Source organism: Strigops habroptila, chromosome 3, assembly GCF_004027225.2.
Source record: "Strigops habroptila isolate Jane chromosome 3, bStrHab1.2.pri, whole genome shotgun sequence".
Lineage (NCBI taxonomy): Eukaryota > Metazoa > Chordata > Aves > Psittaciformes > Psittacidae > Strigops > Strigops habroptila.
In genome coordinates, this window is record NC_044279.2 from 86,587,452 (window position 1) to 86,607,456 (window position 20,005).

Genomic DNA, 20,005 nt, shown 5'->3' on the forward strand with positions numbered 1-20,005 from the left:
GAATCTTGCAGTTACTCAGCGGCATAGCAAAACCTAGTAGTTCTTATTCAAGCCCTAGTAACTCCTAATATCATGTTTGCATGGGTTGGGTTTCTGGGTGGGTTTTGGTTGGATCTGAAGCTTTTTCACTGCTGAGCCCTGATGTGATGTTCCTGTCATAGTCGTAATCCCAAATGCTCTCTCCCATGTGCTAACGGTCAGCCTAGAATGCCTTGTTTTTATATGAGCTTTGTAATTTGTTCCCATGTCAATCACTTTGGCTGCTTCCTGCAGTGAATTTCACCTGGAGTTTCTTGCTTAACCAATGAGTCTCCTACAGTCCTCCTGCAGTTCTTCGTAGTTGAGCCTAGTCTTGCCTGCTCTTCATTTAGTATCATCAGAATACTTCAGCTTATAGGGAACGACCTTCCCAACCCAAACAGGACCCCAACAAGGTGGTGCAGGAATCCATGGGTGATGTCCCTTTATCAGAAAAAGCTGACTTTTTCATTCTGCCCCTCATTTCTGTAGATTCACCTCTTACCTATCCATTTCCAAATGTTCTTCCTTATTTCTAATGTTTGGTGAGGGTTGTGAAGGGATTTCAGCATAATAATTTGACTATGGGGGACCTGCAGCACCCATAGGCTTGTTGTCACTTTCAAAGAACCATAACAAGTACATGGAAGCCTTCCTTCCAACCTACACAGACTCTTCCTTACTATGTGTTTGTTCAAGTGCTTACTAACTGTATCCTTTCTATTTCTACTTTTATGGCCTTTAATTTCAAGGCCATTGAAGGGTAACTAATTTATTCTTGTCCTTACAGCACTAAAACACATTCATTAAGCTTGAACTCCTCGATCCATTGCAGATAGAGTTTTAGAGATAGACACAGCAAAGGAAGTAAGTAGAATCAGGGAAAAAAAAACACCAAACAAGTAATCAAGTATAGTAAAATAGCAGAAGGGGGGTCTGTTCCTTGACATTCTCATCAGTGTTTCCTCTCATTTCATATCCTAGAAAAACTCCGAGATGTCATTTTCCTTGACTTTTCTTTGAGAGGTGATTCAGTATTGCTTCTGGCCCTGTAAGTAGATGAAGTACAAAGGGAATTCAGAAATCTATTAATGAAATAATTTTCATTAATACAAGCTACAGAGAGAGCTCACAAGTTGTTAATGACCTATTTTTACTGTATCGACCCAATACATATGTGCAAAGACAAATCCTGTGTTTACACAAATGCTGCTCCAACAGAAAGGAATTCCATAGGCCTGTGTCCAAAGTGTGCTCAGCAGGGACACGATTGTCCCCATTTACAGCAGTGAAGGTTGACAAGCGTAAAAATGCCAGCTCTACACCTGAGTTATATCCAGAAAGAGGAGGTGAGTCTTTTAGAGCTTGATTTTTGGAAGGGTCAAACACGCACCCAAATTGTGCCGTCTCTCACGAGGTGTTTAGATGCATCATACACCTCTGGCCTTTTGGGTGGCTTAACACACAGGGCAGCTGCTAAAGTGAGGAAACGGTTTTAATCCTCAGGCATTTAGGAATGCAGATTTAGAGAGAACCGCTGACAAGAATTCCTAGTGCCTGAAGAGGGAGAACAGTTTCATGCCAAGAAATTAAAATATGCCTTCTAAAAATAGGTTTCAACTGAAGCTGTTCCAGCAAAGAAAACATCTCACCTGGCCAAAATAGCCTTCACAGTGAGCCGGACCCAGGAAGCAGAGGGTTCCAGGCACACCAGCCTGCCGGATCTCAGTGTAGCTCTGCCAAGGAAGAACAGAGAAGTTCAGGATAGGTGGGTCCCTCATGGTTTGAAATTGATCTAGTGATCAAGGAAATTGGTAGCACTTCTGAGAGAACTAGGGAGAATTATTTTCCTATAGTGTTTCCATACGTGGGCATTTGGATTTTTAATGAATGATGTTACTATAGGCACTGGTGATGCAACCTTTTTAATGAGCTTGATGATTTTTATTAGGTTTTCTGTTCTCTATCTGGTCATAGTTTAGCAGATATTTCAGGAACTTAATTACCTTGGAAAATTGTTTCCTTTTTTTTTTAACTCAAACCTGGCTGAAATTCCCATTTACTGGTGAGGTGGAACTGGATGACGTGCAATGCTGCACAGAGGGTGTGATTGTACTGGAATTATTTGCTTATGAAACCATAGTGAAAGCAAAAGAACCTGAAAGCTCCCCTCTGCTTGCAGGAATGCATTGATTCAATTCATGTGAATAGCTCCTGATGTAGTTTTAAATTTAGCTGACCATGTCTTTTACTTTGTACTCGCTTGGATTTTCCAGTTTAAGAAGTTCCCACTTCTTGCACAGGAAAATGCTCAGTATACAATTCTGACATAGGAAATAGCTTGTGCCATTTCAAACTTTGTCACATGCAGACCAAATTAGTGGAAATTGCTTGAATTCATGTCAATGGGATCAAGATTGTATCTTCAATTGATTCTTCATTGTCTAAATTAGTAATCATACCCTGCATGTGTTATGGGATCTAATTCTTTCCTCTGATGATCGTTGTAATTAATATATAAGCCTAGAAAGATTTCTAAAGTACTGTTTGGAAGTGGTTTGTTTGCAGGGAATTATATCATTCCTTTGCTAGGTTTAATACCTTATACTTGGTGTCCCGTGAGGCCTTTGCAAGGGGTACATTAGTCCACCCAAAGTAAATAAGTACCCAGGTTGGGAAACACCAAGTGGCTTCCTCCGCTTGAGAGCAAGACTGTATTTTGCAAGAGTGCTCACATGATTTCCACGTTTTGGCAGCGAGGTCCTCTTTGGTTTAATCTCACACTCTGGATAGCCTGGGGGGGGATGAACTTGGAATGAGTGCTGTCACACAAGCACTGGAAGCTTTTCCCCGCTGTCTTCGCCAGGGCCTTACCTGTAGAACAAAAGCAAGTTACGGGGAGGTAAACAAACAACTTCATCACTTGCTCCTGTGAAGCAAAGAGTATTTATTGCCTTCTGTCAGCCTTATTCTTGTTACTCAGCTCCTATGATGTGCTGAGGACTTTGAGATAAAATTAAGTTACATTTTCGCTGTTGGTGTGCAAAAATATTTGAAATTAAACTTTTATTTCTAAGTGAAAATACTCAGATGTTTTCACAGTGCATTTGTGCCTGGCCAGATTCTACACCTAAACTGCATCCCTTGACCAAAATAGCCTAACATCACATGATCACATATTGTTGACAAGTTTCTGCTGTGATCATCTGCTCATAGTCTTTATTCTTTTCTGCAAATTCCACGATTCTTCCTTTGAGGAAGTGCTACCATCAACCAGCTTAGCAGGAATGGAAGTACAATTAGGAGAAAGTTGTCATTTGGAAAGGAAGAGATGTATGAACATGTTGAGAAAAAAGGTCCTCTTTGAATTCAAACATTCCCTAAAATCTAGGCTGAGACATATATTATGGCATAGGAATAAAGTAATTTTCTGATGGAAGCATATTTTACCCTTGGAAGCAGCCACAGCATCCTAACAGATGCAAATACGAATGATACTTGTAACTTCTGAATGACAGGATATTGAAGATGCACATCTCTGGCGAAAAGTCACCATTAACACAGCACAAGCCCTCTTGGGTGTATGTATCCATTGGTTATGTGAGTGTTAAGAAATCATTTTCCTACCTTCTGACCTCACCATGAAGACCAAGCAGAGAACCAAAGCAGCAGCAGCAGATCTGCCACCCATTGCTGTGCAGAAATCTTCTTGACCAGTGTCCTGCTTTGCTTGCTTTCACATTAGGTTTTATCTGGGAAGGGGCCAGCCCAGCAGCCACTGCAGCACAACACAAGGGCTCTGTACACTTGGGTCTCCTAACGTGTGAGTGTTGCATAAGAAATCCAAATCTCTGCGAAGTCCACTCGGAGGCACTTCAGAATTCCCTGATTTACTTCTGCTGCTGTGGATTTCAAATAATTTCTTTAAATGATGATTATTATCCCTCCCTTTCTGCTTGCACATCTTCATGGAATGCTAGTTTTAACCAACAAAGCTGAGCCTGCTGAGTTCCCTGAGTTGGGAATCAAGACAGTATTACCATGCATGCCCCTGAGACAAAATTAAGAGATCTTTTCCCCCTCTCTGAATGTAGAATTTCTGTTCAGCTTCTTTGCATTGAGTTTAAATGCCTCATGCAAAAACTTTCACCCAACATAACTACAGGAACTTTTCATCCCAATCTTATGGACTGTATCTTGATCTGACTCTAATGAAGTTATTTAGTCCTATGAAACCAGGACATAACTAGTTTCTGTTGTTCTCTGAAAGGATTTGGTCATTTTCAGTTTGGCTAAAGGGATTCTGTACTGAAAAGCTTCTCTAGTCATTGATCAGGAAGCAAGGAGCTTCAAATGATTGAGGCATGGCCACCTAAGTCACTTAAGCTCTTCAGAAAATGCCAATTGTTCACATTGTGAAATGAGAAAGTGCCTGACAAACAGGAGTTGCAATAGCACCTGGTTAAAATACGCACTTGGGAAGTTACTGATTTCTAACCATCTGTATCTAGAGTAATCATAGGTATTTGTGACAGAAGATAAACACATGTCCGAAGTGAAATCATTTGTATTGTTCACTTATTGGGATACTGGATATTCTGATTTTTGTGAGAAAAGGTAATCTCAAGGAAAGAAACTGGACCAAATTGTGAGCTGATAAAGTATGTTGTCCATATGAATTTCCATACTTCACTAATATTAAGAAAGCAATTGGGTTTTGGAAAGAAGGAGCCTGCCAAAGGAGAGCCTTGATATTGTTTGGAGGGGAGATGGTGGTTTATCCTGGCCATAAACAGTGTCTGGCTTTTGCTCAGCAGGGAGCGGGACAATGTTTTGGATATGTTGGCTCCAAGTGTTAATTAACTAGTTCAGAACTGCTTTCATTGTTCAGTGTAAAAATAGTTTGCCAGGAGAATTAGGAATTTCATGGAGTCTGACTTCAGGTTTGAAGAGGGAGTATCAACAAAGCAGAAACAGCATGGAAGATCAGGTAGTCATCATCAGAAGAGCCGCAGTGCTTCTCTCAGCAGTCTCTGAGAGCACCGAAACACAGTTTGGGAGCATGAGGGTTCTTGTGTTCCTAACAAAGGCATGCTGTGAGGGCACACAGGACCAAAATGCAGTACTTCTTCATTTCTCGCCAGCCTCTGAATCACATCTCACCTATGGGAGAAGAGCCCTCCTGTAGCCATGATTCAGCTCCCAGTAACTTCACTGGGATTTTGCTGGTGACAAAGGTGTCTGTACAGCAGTAAAGCAGGTGCCAGTCCCTTAGTATACACATATACTTTTATGGGCATGCATCTAAAGGGGTTCTTCCTACCTCTCCCCATTCCTGGCTTGTATTTCTGATGTGCTTGCCTCCAAATTAGATCTCTGAAAGAAGCCAGCTTGTAAAAATCACTTGGAAAACAGGAAGGCTTAGACAGGTAAAACAAGTCTGGACAAACCCTGTCCCCCTGAGAACCTTTGTCTCCGTTCCATGCCAAGGATGAGGTCTAACAGGCTGTAGAGCAATTCTGTGGGATAGGGGCAGCAATGGTGACAGGGGGCAAAGTGGGGTTAGAATAGTTATCAGTTACCATCTTGCACAAAGTCTTGCAGAAACTCCCTTTTTTTACCTTGCACCGTGAGCAAACATGAGCTGTTTGTGCAGAACATGGAGTGGATCCTTAGTGGAAAAGGCTGAAGCTAAACAAATATCAAAACATTTGCTCAGCTTTCCCATTTTCTCAAGTGTTCAGTGCTTCTGTTTCAGTCTTTTCTCTGGAAATTGCTGTGTCACAGGCAGATGTGTGTCCATATAATAGGAGCTCTGTTTCTTAGGCTTCCTCCTAATGCAGTCCTCCCTCCTCACTGCAGTTCAGGAGAATGCTCAGTGACTTCCATCATGTTTATCAGATTTCCCTTCTTATTCAGGTGAAGGAAAAACCTTGTTCAGTGCCATGTTCTCAGCTGACGAGCTGGCTGAGCACCACCACCACTATGGCCTTTGAGTTTCTGTGACTAACCATTATTCATTCATTACTTTCTATCTGTGAATTTTATCACCCAGAGCTCTGAAAACACCAAGACTGGCAAGAAAAGAGGAAAAAAGTAGATAATTTTTATGATTCCTCCTACTCGAAACCTTCTGCACTCACCAGAGGCAGGAATTTATTGTTGTAATTAGCCACCCCTTGCCCTTTGGTGAACCCATCCCATGGTGGACGAAAGGAAATACATCCTTTTTTTCAGGTCTGTATTTCAATACAGAAATTAATAACACACAATATTGAAGTGAAAACATCTCAACAAACATTTATTAGGTACATATCAAAAATGTTCCCCATAAATAAATAAATAAGTATTGAACACCAATGACATCCTTATGCAAAAGTAAGTAAAAATAAATATATAAATAAATAACGTGCCTCTTTCTAACCAAAAGATGGCATTAAGATATATGTTTAGACCTTCACAACAGTAATTCGCAATAAATAATATCTTGAAAATGATGGCACAAACCCCAGTGTCTCAGAATTTTGATGTCCTAACTCTGCAGGCTCCCTCTTTTGGTCAGTAGCCCACTCTGAGCAGCAGTGACCTAAATGTGATGCTCCCCTATCAATATTTTCCTGGAGAGAAGGAGTTAGCTGCTGTTCTTTTCCTAAACAGCAGAAAGGGAAGGTGTCATTTAGTGAAAGCTCTGCACTGATCCAGCTGTGTTTAGCAAAACTTATTCCAGGATCGTCTCCACATCCTTTCACAAGCTATTCCTTCTGCCTGCTTTTTCTGGCGTCAGTGGTTCCTCTCCTACATAATGTGACCTCTGTAAAATACTTAAAGTACTGTTGTCAACCAACTACAAAACCTGATCTAGTTCAAGATGTCCCTGCTTATTGCAGAGGCATTGGAACTAGATGACCTTTGAAGGTCCCTTCCAACCCAAACCATTCTATGATTCTGTGATTCTAAATCCAGGGAATCCATATGCTCTAGGTGCTGTTAGAAGTGTGAACACAGGCAGCAGGGGGAGGTCAGCTGCCAGAAGCTGGATGAGCTTCTCCATCTCTTTTTTGCCTTGCTGCAAGAGTTAGGATGTTTTTCTTCTTTGTCTTAGGACACTATCTCAGGTTTGGCATTTGCCCTAGAAAGAAAGAAAATGGAAAAGGAGACAATTAGAACTTGCTTGTAGAACAGGTATCACTCCCTGGAATAAGATGAGATCCACCACTAAGGGTTTGTGCTTCTGTGTCCAAGCCCCTTAAAAGCTTTAACTGAACCTAAGGGCTGCTGGTACGTTGTGACCTTTCTACAAGTCCTCAGTGACTGGGGGCTTCCACAGCTTGGTGCTTCTCTTGGGACCTTGTGGGCCTGATTTCCCCCACTCATCTCAATGCTGTTCGTTTTAGAAAACTGATTCTTGCTTTCTACCATACCAAGCAAGAGAAAAACCCCCAGTTAATGCCTGGCTTTCCTGAGCACTCAAGCTGCAGGTTTTCAGTGTGCCTGTGCCTTACAAGAGGTGTAGTTACCATTCATTCACATGGGGTGTGCTATAAGCGATCCAACCTCATGCTGATGATTAAAGCTCAAAGCAATTCGAGTGTTTATCCCATTAGTGAACACAAACATTAGTAGCAGCCTGAGGAAACAGAGTTTGTGGGAACTTTACACTACACATGTTTGCTGGCTCATTTAAAACACCACTTTTGGATAAGCCATGCTGAGAACAGGCAACTCACTTGTCCAGGATTGCCTTGATGATGAGCTTCACCCAGGGAGCAGTGGGCTCCAAGCACACTTCCCGGCCATCCGTCAAGGTAGCTCTGCAACAGAGAAAGGAGGAAGGGAAAAGGTCAGGTCTGTTTAGGGAAGTCCAAGGCAATTTCCCTTTACCCTCCTAACATCATTCTAGGTGTACACTGACGTCTTCTTTACTTCAAGCTGTATCAGGTGAGGCTGTAGCCTAACATAAAAGGGTTTGGGGTTTTTTTAATGGTTTCATATCTTCTCATACCTGCTTGAATGTATTAAATCATTTGCAGGACTCTCACGCTTTCCAAAACTGATTCTTTTCTCCCACTCCCTTCCCCAGCTTGTGATGGTACTTAACTCAAGGGCTGTCTTTCCATCTTAATTCACAAACTGTACTGCCCAGTCCACAGGAATTAGAAGTTCTAGAATTGTGACTGGATTATACGATCTGTGTGAAAAGGGAGTTTTTTCACTGACTTGAGTAGAAGTGTGATCATTTGATTTGGCCTAGCCATCACAACTCATGTTTTGATCACTCAACATGGCTCCATGCATGAAATTAATTTCTCATCTGCTGGTGGAATTCAGAGTTTTAGAAAGCTATTTGCTGTCTGAGTTTAGGTTGCAATAGTTGCATGGAGTGTTTGAAAAGTGGAGATTGTCAAAGACAAGACGGGCTTTCTAACATGTAGTGTGCTGTCTGTCAGAGCAACAGCGTTGCTGGTCTGCATTCTGAGCAGCTGCCTGCAGGCTCACTCCGTCAGCGAGCACTTACATCACCCTGAATGCAAAATCTGTTTCCTTCTTGTTAATTAATCAGGAGGATCTTGCAAAAGCACTTACATGACTTCGACATTCTTGCAGTGAGGTCCGCTGGGGATGAGGTTCACGTTGTGAATGAACTTGGGATGGATGAACTTGGAATGAGTGCCTACGCACTGGCACCGGAGCTCCATCGCTGAGCGTGGCACGGCCTTACCTGCAAAACAAGAAGGAAAAATAAGGTGGACTCTTTTCCTCTTTCCACAGCATAGAAGCATGGAATCACAGAATGGTTAGGGTTAGAAAGGACCTTAAGATCATCTAGTTCCACCCTCCTGCCATGGGCAGTTATGTCTCATGCTAGACCATGTCATCCAAGGCTCTGTCCAACCTGGCCTCGAACGCTGCCAGGCATGGAGCATTTACCACTTCTTTGGGCAACCTCTGCCAGGGCATGTTCTTTTGCTTGCAGTATTAGAAGAGTTATTTGCTGCACGGTACAGTACCTCTGCTGTCAGCATTTGCCATAGCAATTAGGAGAGCTTTAGAAAGGATTTCTGCACCTTTTGTTCCCATCGCTGAGATGAAGAGAAGGATCAGGACCACAGCCACAGCCTTGCGTGTCATGATGCAAGAGTGCTTCTCCCTTGTGTTCCGCAGGTCTGGTGCTGTGGTGAGGTGAGCCCCAAAGGTGGCCAGTGCTGGTGCCTTGGGACCTGCTGGGTTTTATACTGCCTCAGCCTCCCTGGCACAGAAGGGTCATGCCAATGGAAACTCCAAACCTGTAACATGCTGCTGTGCCATGAGTCATGCATGAGTGGGCAAGCCCCTTGCCCTAGATTACCATGAAACTGCTTTTCATTAACAGAAAACACTTCATTAATGAATGAAATAGGAAAACATAGACTCTGTACACAATTGCCCTGGACTTAGCTCTGTGATATCGATAGGGGGGTTTGTAATACTCTAATTTCTTGTCATTATTTTCTTCTGTATCTTTGTTCTTTTGATGTTGTTATTATCTTACTCCTTGTGACCTTCCACTTCTGGTAGAAGGCACTCATTCTGTGGCTTTCCATCTGTGTCTTTGGGCTTTGATTTCTTTTCATTTTACATTCTACAATAGAAGTAGGAGCTAGTAATTTGTGGAAATGATAGGTACTAGAACTGGATTTTAATGACCTTCCCTTGTCCTTATATGCAATTACATTTAAAAAAAAATAATCTTCCTTTATATGCTAAGATAACTTCTGCAGAAACAGTATTTTTGGATACATTAAAACCTAGCATCACTGAAATAAGCAACAGAATCCAGACTGACTGACACATATTGAGAACTATTATTATGCTATGATGAATTGCTTTGCCTAATCAGATGGAGGTTTTTTGAGGCTGACTGCTTCTTCTGAAGCTAAAGCTTCTTGACTGTTTGCTGCTTTGAATTTGGGCAGAGGGAAATTGTAAAAGCTGCTGGAGGATTCTGCTTCTGAAATAAAGTGAGGCACTTCTGCAAATTGAAATTAGACCCTGTAAAGAGACTTCTTCTGATTTTGATCAAATTAAAGGAAAAGTAAAGATGGGATCGTGAAGAAGGATTATTCAGATCAAGTCAGAGATGTACAACCATTTTTATTAACAATAGAAAATAACACTAAAACACAAGGAATCCCATTACTGTTGTTCTACCAGGTAATGGAGACAGTCAAAGGAACAAAGCATAGGACCGGGTAGGAATGAATGTAGGTTTATTATTCTCTGACTCAGCATGAAGGACACAGGGGTTTCTGTGTGCCAGGCTGAATTCCACATAATGTTACCGTATATATCAGTGTCTGGAGTTTTATATAATTAGATTTATAAATAGTTTTAGAGGACTTGCAGTGAACATAGCTGGAGTAGCTAATGTTAACAGATAAGTCCTTAATTACAGCCCTTCTGTGTCAAGGCGGAAGTCTGCCTAGTGAGTATCTTCTCTTCAATCATGGCCACCAGCAGACGTCTGGGAAAAGATCAAGTGTCTTTGAGACTTACCCATTGTCTCCCACTCTAAGCCTGGTTTCATTTGATGCCTCCTGATTCTTTTACAGGAAATCAAGAAGCAGATATTGATCATTATCCCTGATTTCCACCTCCTTCAGAATTCTGTAGACCTTTATCACATCTCCGGGTTGATATCTTTTTACAAAATGTCGTGTTTTCTGATAGTAGCAAGGTTGTTCATTCCTATCTCTGGACTTTTTATTTCCCCTTAGCACGCTATTTCCATGTACAGCCAGCTGTTTACAGAAGTGCAAACTAGAGTATCAATGGAAATGTCTTCTGGCCTGTGAACAAGAAGAATAGGGAAGTATGAATTGCTATGCCTGAGGAGAGTTTCCAAATAAACACAAGAAACTGGTATTTGTCTTTGATTTCATTAATGATGAAATTATTGAAGCTAAAATTATTGCTTAGGTGTCTTACATCTATCATAGATGACACAATGATTACACTATAACAAATCTTGATATGGAGCAGTGGAAACAACTGAGCAGAGCTGTGGAGCCCATGTTTTGATGTGTAATTTGAGAGGTAGTGAGTGGAAGATTTGGCCTGCAAAAAACCCACGGTCAACAAAGATAACATTCCTTCTGTGGTTACAGAGAGAAGTCAGAAAAGATGAACTATAGATGAGAAAATTACATGTTTTATAGTGAACCCTTGTGACTTGGGTGAAAGAGAGGAGGTGCCGTTTCGATTTATTTGGAAGGAGCTAGTTTTGGAGATGTGAGGCAGGTGAATGAAAAGCTGCTGAATTTCTAATGCATTCAGTCTCTGACTGAAGAATTCCTAAGCCTTAAATAGGAGTATAACAACGACTGGAAGCCTCCAGCAGAATAAACACCTTTTTTTGTCACATGGATCATAAATACAGGGTCAAGAAGGTTCAGTTTTCTTCCTAAGGCATTCAGTAAGAGATTCGCAGATCATCTGTATGCTTCTCCCCAGCTTTTCGTGACCTGTGAGCGACCTGAAACTTCACATTTCCACATGTTCCCCTGAGCAGTGGGGAATTTCTTTCCCCTGGAGAATCCCTTGCACTGCTCTGTCCTCATCTCCCTCAATGATTGCTCACCGGTATCTTTAGAAATGCTGCCTCATGCCTAGAATTTTAGATCCAAACATGTAAAAGATCATTTAGAAATAGCTGAGCAGCTGAGTCAGTGAATGTGACAACTCCTGTTGGGGTTTTTTTGAAAGATGATTAGGTTCAGCAGGAAACGGTAGTCCTGCTTGAGCTTTAGATCTTCTTCAGGCAAATTCTTCCTCTTATTTTCTCATACTTCTGCGACCCTGTATGCAAAATCTATGCATAGTCTTGATCTGCAAAGGGGAAATGTCTCAACTTCTTTGGGTCTTTTTCAGGCAGTCTAGGTCTTCAGTGTCATCTGTATTTTGGCGGTGAGACTGTCTCTACTCTGAACCTTCCCTAAGACAACCTGACTGACTTGAGAGGGCTGAACAGAGAACTTACAGTTACAAATACAACAGATAGATGCCTTTGCCCCCTATTTCTTAATTATATAGCCACAACCACCCCAAGATTTGAAGTTTGCATATCACACTGACTTCTATATGAAAGAGATGGACTAAATGGCTCTAAACAGAAATGCAGCCATGAAGTGCATGTTGAGTACCTTTCTGAGCTTCAGCAGTGCCTGGGTCAGCCCTCTACAAAAATAGTCCTTCTTTTTTGTTTAGTTAATATGCAGCTCTGAAAGCTTAATTCATTTAGATGAGCCGTTCCTCTTGGGAAAGGCTCACTAAATTTGTGTGGTTGTATCTGCCCCTCCTTCTGAAGGACATGCTGGATATTTACCACCGCTAACAGAAATGGAAATTGCATGCATTCATTTCTAGACTGAGTGCTGAGCATGGAGTGAAGTCTGTTTTCTGGACCAGTCCTGCACTGAGCAGGTGTTACAAAGGTCACTGTGCGAGTGGTTTAACAAAGGAGTGTTAATTAGTCACACCATTGCACAAAGTCTTCTGAGAACAAGGATGAGCGCCTCAGCTCTGCTGTACCACAGCGCTACTTCCTCACAGCACAGGAGATGATGATCCCTATTCTTGTATTGTCCGTGCGGCCCGTGGTTCTTGCTGTAGTTGCAACACCTATGCTGGTGAATACTTTTTTCCACTTCCGCTGCTGATGAAGTCTCTGGTTTAGAGGCAAGACAAGCACCATCGAGTTGTGTCACAAGGGGACCCGGCACGTGTGTCTCCCTGCAGCACAATTGAGCGTCCAGCAATACACAGATCTATAGCACATCTAAACCATCACTCTCGCTTCTTTCTCCCTCAGTTGAGTTTTCTGTTAGCCTGCTTAATTTTCCTTCTTTCCCTCAGTTGAGTTTTCTGTTAGCCTGCTTAATTTCCCTTCTTTCCCCCAGTTGTTCTGGGTCCTAGTGCTATGCATTTAATACTCCCCCCTTCAGCCGGACCTCCAAAAGTCATTAATGGTGGTGCTGAGTATTGCTTCAGCAAAGCCCTGGAGCTTTCTGGGGGGTTAAGCATTAAGGAATCTCATTACTGTTGTTCTGCCAGGTAATGGAGACACTCATAGGAACAAAGCAGAACATCTAAGGTTGACTCAGGACTTTATTCATAGTTTTCAGTAGTCTGAAAGAATCCAAAATTGCAGTCCTTCCTTTCTGAGCCCTTTGGCCCATTCACAATACAATCAAAAGCCATCTACTGATCAGGTTTGATGGAAAATATCTGCCTTTGTATATTCCTGGGGTTTCCCCGTGTATGTAGTAACTGCATAGGAAATGAAGTCATCTCCAGAAAGGGAAGTAGTATTGGGAAAAAAAGCAAAAAGAAGAAAAGAAAGAAAATGGACAGGATGCTGCCTGAAGCATGACCAGATGTTCACGCTACTAACAGGCAGCAACTTTTCCAAATAAAAAGTGACCACTGTGGTTTAATGCATTAGCTGCATTTTTAAGGCAAAAAGATAATTGCAGTAGCAGGATTACTCAGGGGCTTTCCAGTATTTCAGCTGGTATGACCACATGTTGTCTTTCATATCAAATACATACCTTTTTTCATTAATCATCTGAAGGAACTGAAAAACAATTACAATAGAGGAACCAAAGGGATCTAAAATATTTTCTTTCAAGTGTCAAGGCCGGGACTTCCAGGACCGAGCAGAAACAGTAGCTGAAAATAAGGACAGGACTGGAGAAGCTACTCTAGGAGTAGCACTTGCTCACACTCCCTGCCCTCCCTTTTGTGGTTTCTATCCCCCCAGCTGTGCCTGAACTAGAAGTCAGCTTGCTAGGTAGCCTTTATCTACCTGAGAGAGGGGGATAAAATAATGCCCAGTTTTCCAAAGCTATTGTATTTTGCCAAGCAGAATTAACAACCCTGTGATACATGGGCAATGCAAAGAAAATCAATGGAGTCACACATCAGCATTGGGTCTACATCTGCAGAGAACAAGGTCCTGAGTTCAGAGGCAGTGAGATGATGTGAAGCTCAACAGCTACTAGGAGATAGAAGAGAGTGCATTGGCCTCAAAATTCCCATGTGCAAATCATCAAGACATTTATTGCCAAAGTTCCAGCTGTACGGAGGGAAAATCAGTCCGGCCCCAAACACGTAACTCCTACCCGGGCATTCATTTCCACTGGTTAAATATCTGCCCTGCTGGGTACATGGCATCAATTTTTGCAGTTTAATTGTCTTTGTTCTGCCCTGTGGCATGTTGGTTTTGAATATTTGCCATGGAAGAGATTGGGTTTTCCCTGCTAATAGGTACAAAGGAGGACTTGCATTGCAGCTGCACCCAAGTATTCTGCTTCCTCCTGCCATTGGCACAGACACTGGACAGATGTCAGGAAGGATGGCTGGGATGGGAACAGACCCTGGGTCCTGTCTTTTCCCACTCAGTCTTCCTCCTCAAGGAAAAGGAGCAGAGGCAGCACCTCTGGTGTATGCTTCTCTGACTGGTAACACTGTGCTGCAAGGTAATGGTTTTCGGGGGACTGGCTTTCCCTCTTCTTTCCTTCTTTTCATGTTGTTCCTATATCAAACTGAAAACCCCACGGAATAATTTACATTATTCTGACTTCTTGGCATCTCCTGCTATGGAGAACTTCCTTTAACTCAAAAGATCAAAAGTCACCTGCAGGTCAAACAAAGGCTTTAAGTATGACCTGTTCTGCCTTCTCCCATTCCTCATAGATATGTAACAGCAAACCAGAACACTTGTGTGGCAGGGAGAGTTTGGGAACTTAGGCTTTGTTTTGCTCCAAGCACTCACAAGTAGCTCTAGATTTTTAAAGGTCCAGTAGTACAAAGACACAGTTCATATTCTTTAAGCCTCCATAGATTTTCTGCAGTATTACAGCACTTTTGGAAAGCAATCCTATTTGTGTGTGAAGTTGCTCAGATTTTGTGAACTTGAAATGAACAATGCCACTTCAAATTTAGCATAAACAGCTGTGTTGAAACATACCATGAGTTGTCAATGTCAAACTCAAATGTCTGAATCTTTAATGTAGATCAAGGATATAAATCTACAGCAAGGAGCCTGATTTTCCCCAGGCCTTTTTTCCTGAAGGTCTTCTGATACCTGTTTGATAAGTCCAATCCCAGAAGAGTTAACCAGGAAACCACCCATTATGAGTGTAAGGAATCCACTGGGAGTAGTCACTGAGCCAAACGTTCAATCACCCACACAAAACAATATCCCTTCCCCATTCTTCTTCAGTGTAATAACCACCAAGGAGCTTGGGAACTGGTAAGAGCCATTAAAAGCTTTGATTCCAGCACATCTGTTATGATTTTTATTTCTGAAGCAGCCTGCATGACTGCACACTGGCTGACAGTCTTTCTTATGGTTCATCCTGTCAATCATGCATATTCTTCAGCAAAGATTTATATTGCTTCTGCAAAGTCTCCGTGATTTCTGCAGTTTTGGAGGACAAAAGCTCCTTGGGTAGAAAGATGTCCTCCAGAAATTATTTTCAAAGACTGTCAGAGAGTAAATGAGACCTAGGACCCCTTCTTCTTGGTTAGACTTTATGTTTGCATCTACTTTTTGGCTTTGATGAGGTTTAAAAGGTTCTCTCCTGAAAAGATGGTCCTCGTATTCTAGTTTTAGTGTTCTACTTGAAGCATCTGGCCAAGTTCTGTTCCACCATGTCCACTGAAGATTTGCCAGTGGAGATACTTAAGATACTATGAGACCTATATTTTCTTCTTCATGCTTAATGTGTCCTGCCTAGAAGTCTTTGAGACGGTCCAAAAGAAACTCTGCATTGGAAATACTGATGTCCAATGGCACCGCAGGAATCATCTAACCAGACATCGTTACCCTTTCCTGAGCCAGATGGAGAATCAGTTTCACAGAAAGACATGAGAGAATAAGGTTGGAAGAGCCCTTTGGAGAACACCCCGTCCACGCTCATACAAACACATACATACACATACATCCTGCCTATTCAAAGCAGGGTCAACTACAGCAGGTTGCTCAGGACTGTGTCAATGAATACCTCTAAGGATGGAGACTTCACGACCTCTCTATGCTTTCTTTTTGTGTTAGAGTTTTGTCAGGAGCTCCGTGTTGGGTGATCGCTGGTAGATCATGGTGAGCTCCAATGCTAATTAGTGGTAATCACTAAGTGCCATATTCAAGGCATTTGACTGTCCAGCCTGAGTAAATATGGACTTAGGTACAATGGCGTTAACTTGGAGCCATCTTTGGTGAAAGTTTTAGGTTACACATGCTAAACTGCAGAGGTCCTGTGACAACGCTGCACCTCTTGGCTGTTTCTGGAATTTTTAGATGCTTTTCTCTGTGAGATGAAAGTCACTCACAGATGCCAGAGAGGGGCTATGATTTTATGATTCTATGACTTTGTAAAGTATTGAGATAATAAAACTGTCTAGTTGTGTGTACCGGGAGCAGCGACAGGGGCTCAAGTGCTTTGTCTCATTCTGTACAAGCAGTGGTCAGTTGTCAAACACTGTACGATTATTAGTTCCTGGGGATTTGTTTTGTGCTTTAGTGCAACAGTGGTTTTGATCAGGAATGATTACTAAACCAGAGTTTGAAAACAATTTCCTTCTAGCTAATGTTGCAAAATGAGCAGGATGTGCACTTGTTGATCTGAACGTCACTGTTCATCTGTCACACCAGTTTTTAAAGGATGCTACAGAAGTGTGGGAAATAGCAACAGATTACACTGGGACTCATAGCCTTTGTTATTATAATCTTTAAGTAATAGAGCTTGAGTTTCAAGATATATAATTGGTCAGGTAGGGAAAAAAAGGAAGAGGTCTGGAGTATATTTGTGCAGCATCAATTAAATTTTTAGTCTTTTATGCCCAGTTTCAAGATAAAGCTCAATTTATCATCAACCTTTGAAGCACTGTCTACTGAACAATAGATTCAGAATGAAAAAGCTGGCATTTTCTTTGTTGCTCTGCCATAAACCTATCTGTCATGGTAGACAATAAGTTGCCATCCCAAGCTTTCTATCACAGTACTTTCCTCACATACTTTTTCACTGTTTTTTTGTGATGCTTCTGTATGAAGTTACTAATGAAAAATTGTGTCTCATGTCTTAAACTCACCGTAGTGCACTCTGAAAGGAATGCTTGTCATTCCACATAAGCCAGTGCATGTCCTACTCTTTTCACAACCCGATCTGGAAGGAAATGCCAAATCTTATGGTAATCACTTACCCAAAAGAAGTTTCAGATGAAAAGCATGTGTCTATAGCAGAAGGCATAAGAGCAAAGAAGTTTGGTTTTCATACACATTGTTTGAGTACTTCTGTGGTTTGTTGACAGTAAGAAGGATAAGCCAGGTGGCACAAATTCAGCAACAAATGAATAGCTGCCTTCTGAAGATACTAAAAATCACACTTTAATGTTTAGTCGGAACATTAAGGCAAGTCGTGTTGCACCATGGTAAGTTCCTCAGAGCCCTCCTTTATTGGCCTCTCCTTATTTCTTCTCTGAATCAAAGATATTTCCCAATAATCAACAGTTCTTGTGCTGTTTTACCATGTTTGGGGCAGATTAATGCAGAAAAGAATAGTATCTCTCATTAGCATGCAGTCACATCAGAGTTTCAGTGGAGGACTTTTGGGACTTATTTTGGTATCTGGGAATAGGGATGGGCTGAGGTTTTGGAGGGTTTTATTTCACTGCAATGCTGGTAATTTCATTTGTAGGCTGATTTTTTTCTTTTAGTTTTTTGAGATAGTCCCATTTTATCCTCTGGCTCTGGGATAGTGTTAGGGAAATAACTAAGGAGATGGAGCAAAAGCTGCACTGCAGGGGTGGGAGCAAGAGGCCAGCGCTGAGGAAGACACAGGAACTTCTTTTGATGGCTTCCCCAAGGCTGTATGTCCCAAACTACATCCTTAGTTATAACAACAGAGCCTAGAAAAGGATTTACTGTAAGCCATTGTATGAAGCATCAGTCATTGCTGTATTGGCTGGCTGATGATATCTGAAGGATCATCAGTGAGCGCTCTGAAGCCTTACAGAACTAAGGTGCCACCAAATTAAGACACACAACACAATGGAATTACAGGACATTATGACATTTTTACCACTGAACAAAAGCTGTCTCTGTTAAGCCTTATTAACACATGGGTCACTTCATCTCATGGCAAGTTCAGTCATGTTGGCTCTTCCTGCAAGCAGCTATGGGTGTGAATTAAGGAAGTGTTGGATATCTTTAATCATCTGCTGAATCCCTCAACCTCCACAGCAGGCAGTGAGGCTACCAGGTACTCAGTGTTGCTCAGGAACAGTCAGACTATGCTGTTACCATTTCTAGTTTATATCTGCTATCACAACTATAGCATTACAGCTAGATCCTTGTGTTGCACGCGACTGCTATAGTATAAAGGGAAGACAAGTGGGCTAGAGGCCGAAGAGCATCTGCTGCCTAAAGTGAGTGGCCTTGTGTCATACAGACCGTGAATATATCTGAAAGGAAGAGGGACACGGAGGTGTTCCAAGGGCTGGAGCACCTCTGCTATGGAAACAGGCTGGAGAGCTGGGCTTCTTCAGCCTGGAGAAGAGAAGGCTCCAGGGAGACCTTAGAGCAGCTCCCAGTGCCTAAAAGAGCTACAAGAAACTTGAAGAGAGGCTTTGGCCAAGGGCCCGTAGGGACAGGACAAGGGGAAATGGCTTTAACCTGACAGAGGGGAGATTGAGATAAAATCTTAGGACGAAGTTCTTCCCTGTGAGGGTGGTGAGGCCCTTGCACAGGTTGCCCAGAGAAGCTGTGGCTGCCCCATCCCTGGCAGTGTTCAAGGCCAGGTTGAATGGGGCTTGGGGCAACCTGGTCTAGTGGAAGGTGTCCCTGCCCATAACTGGATGAGCTTTAAAGTCCCTTCCAACCCAAACCACTCTGTGAGTCTATGATTCTAATATGTCTCCCTGTACTGTTTATCTGCAAAAGGCAATGCCAGTATGTTGCATCTTTGCTGTTTGTCAGGGTCCCATCCTCTAGCCGTTGGTCAGTTCAAAATGAATCACTTGTTGTGGGGCCATCCAAAAGCCCTTTTCTCAGTAATTCTTTCACTTGGAGTCAGAAAGTTGGTAACGAATTCCAGCAAGACAATAAAATCATATGTGCCTCATGTTGCAATCTCATTGTGTTGCGCAGTGTCCTCCTAGGAGGCCTGTGTAAGAGGTCACTTCTGCACTAATGGCACGCAAGCAAGGGCACTGTCATTTTTAAAGAGCCGTGGTGGTCCCTCTTTCAGCATAGCAGGCAGCTTCCTGCCTGGAGCCACAATCTGCAGTTTAACATTTCTGCTCCAAGCAGGCAGCATCTCAGCACCCTTCAGCCTAAGTTTCTGGTGTAGCTTGTGAGTGGGTTCAGAATAATCATGGATTCATAAAATCATAGAATGGTTTCGGTTGGAATGGACCTTAAGATCATCTAGTTCCAACCCCCTGCCATGGGCAGGGATGCCTCACACTAGACCATGTCACCCGAGGCTCTGTCCAACCTGGCCTTGAACGCTGCCAGGGGTGGAGCATTCACCACTTCTTTGGGCAACCTGTGCCAGTGCCTCACCACCCTCACAGTAAAGAACTTCTTCCTTAGATCTAACCTGAACTTCCTCTGTTTTAGTTTGAACCCATCACCCCTTGTCCTGTTGCTACAGTCCCTGATGAAGCGTCCCTCTCTGGCATCCAGCATCATCCCTCTCTGTAAAAGCACCAGTAAGTGGATGCATTAGATCCTCTCTTCCAGTGTAAACCCAGCAGACAGCATGCACTTATGAGGCAGGAATGGCAGAGAGAGCATATGCAGGGTTTCTAGCAGCGCTTGCAATCATACCAGATGACATCTTAGAGCCTTCAGTGCAGGGCTTCCAGTGGGTTGTATGAGCCCAGCACCAGCAAGCATCCTATTTTCCTCTTTGTGAAGAGTATCTAAAATAATGAGCTGCTTATC

The 20,005-nt window shown here is 42.4% G+C and overlaps 2 protein-coding genes across 2 annotated transcripts in view; both read right to left on the reverse strand.

The window, feature by feature from the left end:
* Positions 1-991: 991 nt before the first annotated feature.
* Positions 992-3,709, reverse strand: LOC115605339 (interleukin-8-like). The gene is made up of 4 exons (XM_030479605.1): positions 3,646-3,709; positions 2,754-2,892; positions 1,671-1,754; positions 992-1,067 (listed from the first exon to the last, which is right to left on the reverse strand). The coding sequence occupies exons 1-4, from the start codon at positions 3,707-3,709 to the stop codon at positions 992-994; spliced, it is 363 nt and encodes a 120-aa protein (XP_030335465.1).
* Positions 3,710-6,292: 2,583 nt separating this feature from the next.
* LOC115605013 (interleukin-8-like) overlaps positions 6,293-20,005 on the reverse strand; it is a 53,756-nt gene continuing 40,043 nt past the window's right edge. Inside the window, exons 3-5 of the mRNA XM_030478761.1 lie at positions 8,602-8,737; positions 7,746-7,829; positions 6,293-7,147 (exon numbers count right to left, since the gene is read on the reverse strand). Of these exons, the coding sequence (XP_030334621.1) occupies positions 7,117-7,147; positions 7,746-7,829; positions 8,602-8,714 (228 nt within the window). The 5' untranslated portion in view covers positions 8,715-8,737 and the 3' untranslated portion in view covers positions 6,293-7,116. The remainder of the gene's footprint in view (positions 7,148-7,745; positions 7,830-8,601; positions 8,738-20,005) is intronic.

What these genes read in the sequence shown, in the direction of transcription:
- LOC115605339 (XM_030479605.1), bottom strand. Translation starts at nt 3,709, where the DNA reads ATGGGTGGCAGATCTGCTGCTGCTGCTTTGGTTCTCTGCTTGGTCTTC. An exon ending in TGCCAAAACGTGGAAATCAT is followed by an intron (nt 1,755 to 2,753) that starts GTGAGCACTCTT and finishes CTTCCTTGGCAG; the next exon opens with AGCTACACTGAGATCCGGCA. An exon ending in GTGAAGGCTATTTTGGCCAG is followed by an intron (nt 1,068 to 1,670) that starts GTGAGATGTTTT and finishes ATCTACTTACAG; the next exon opens with GGCCAGAAGCAATACTGAAT.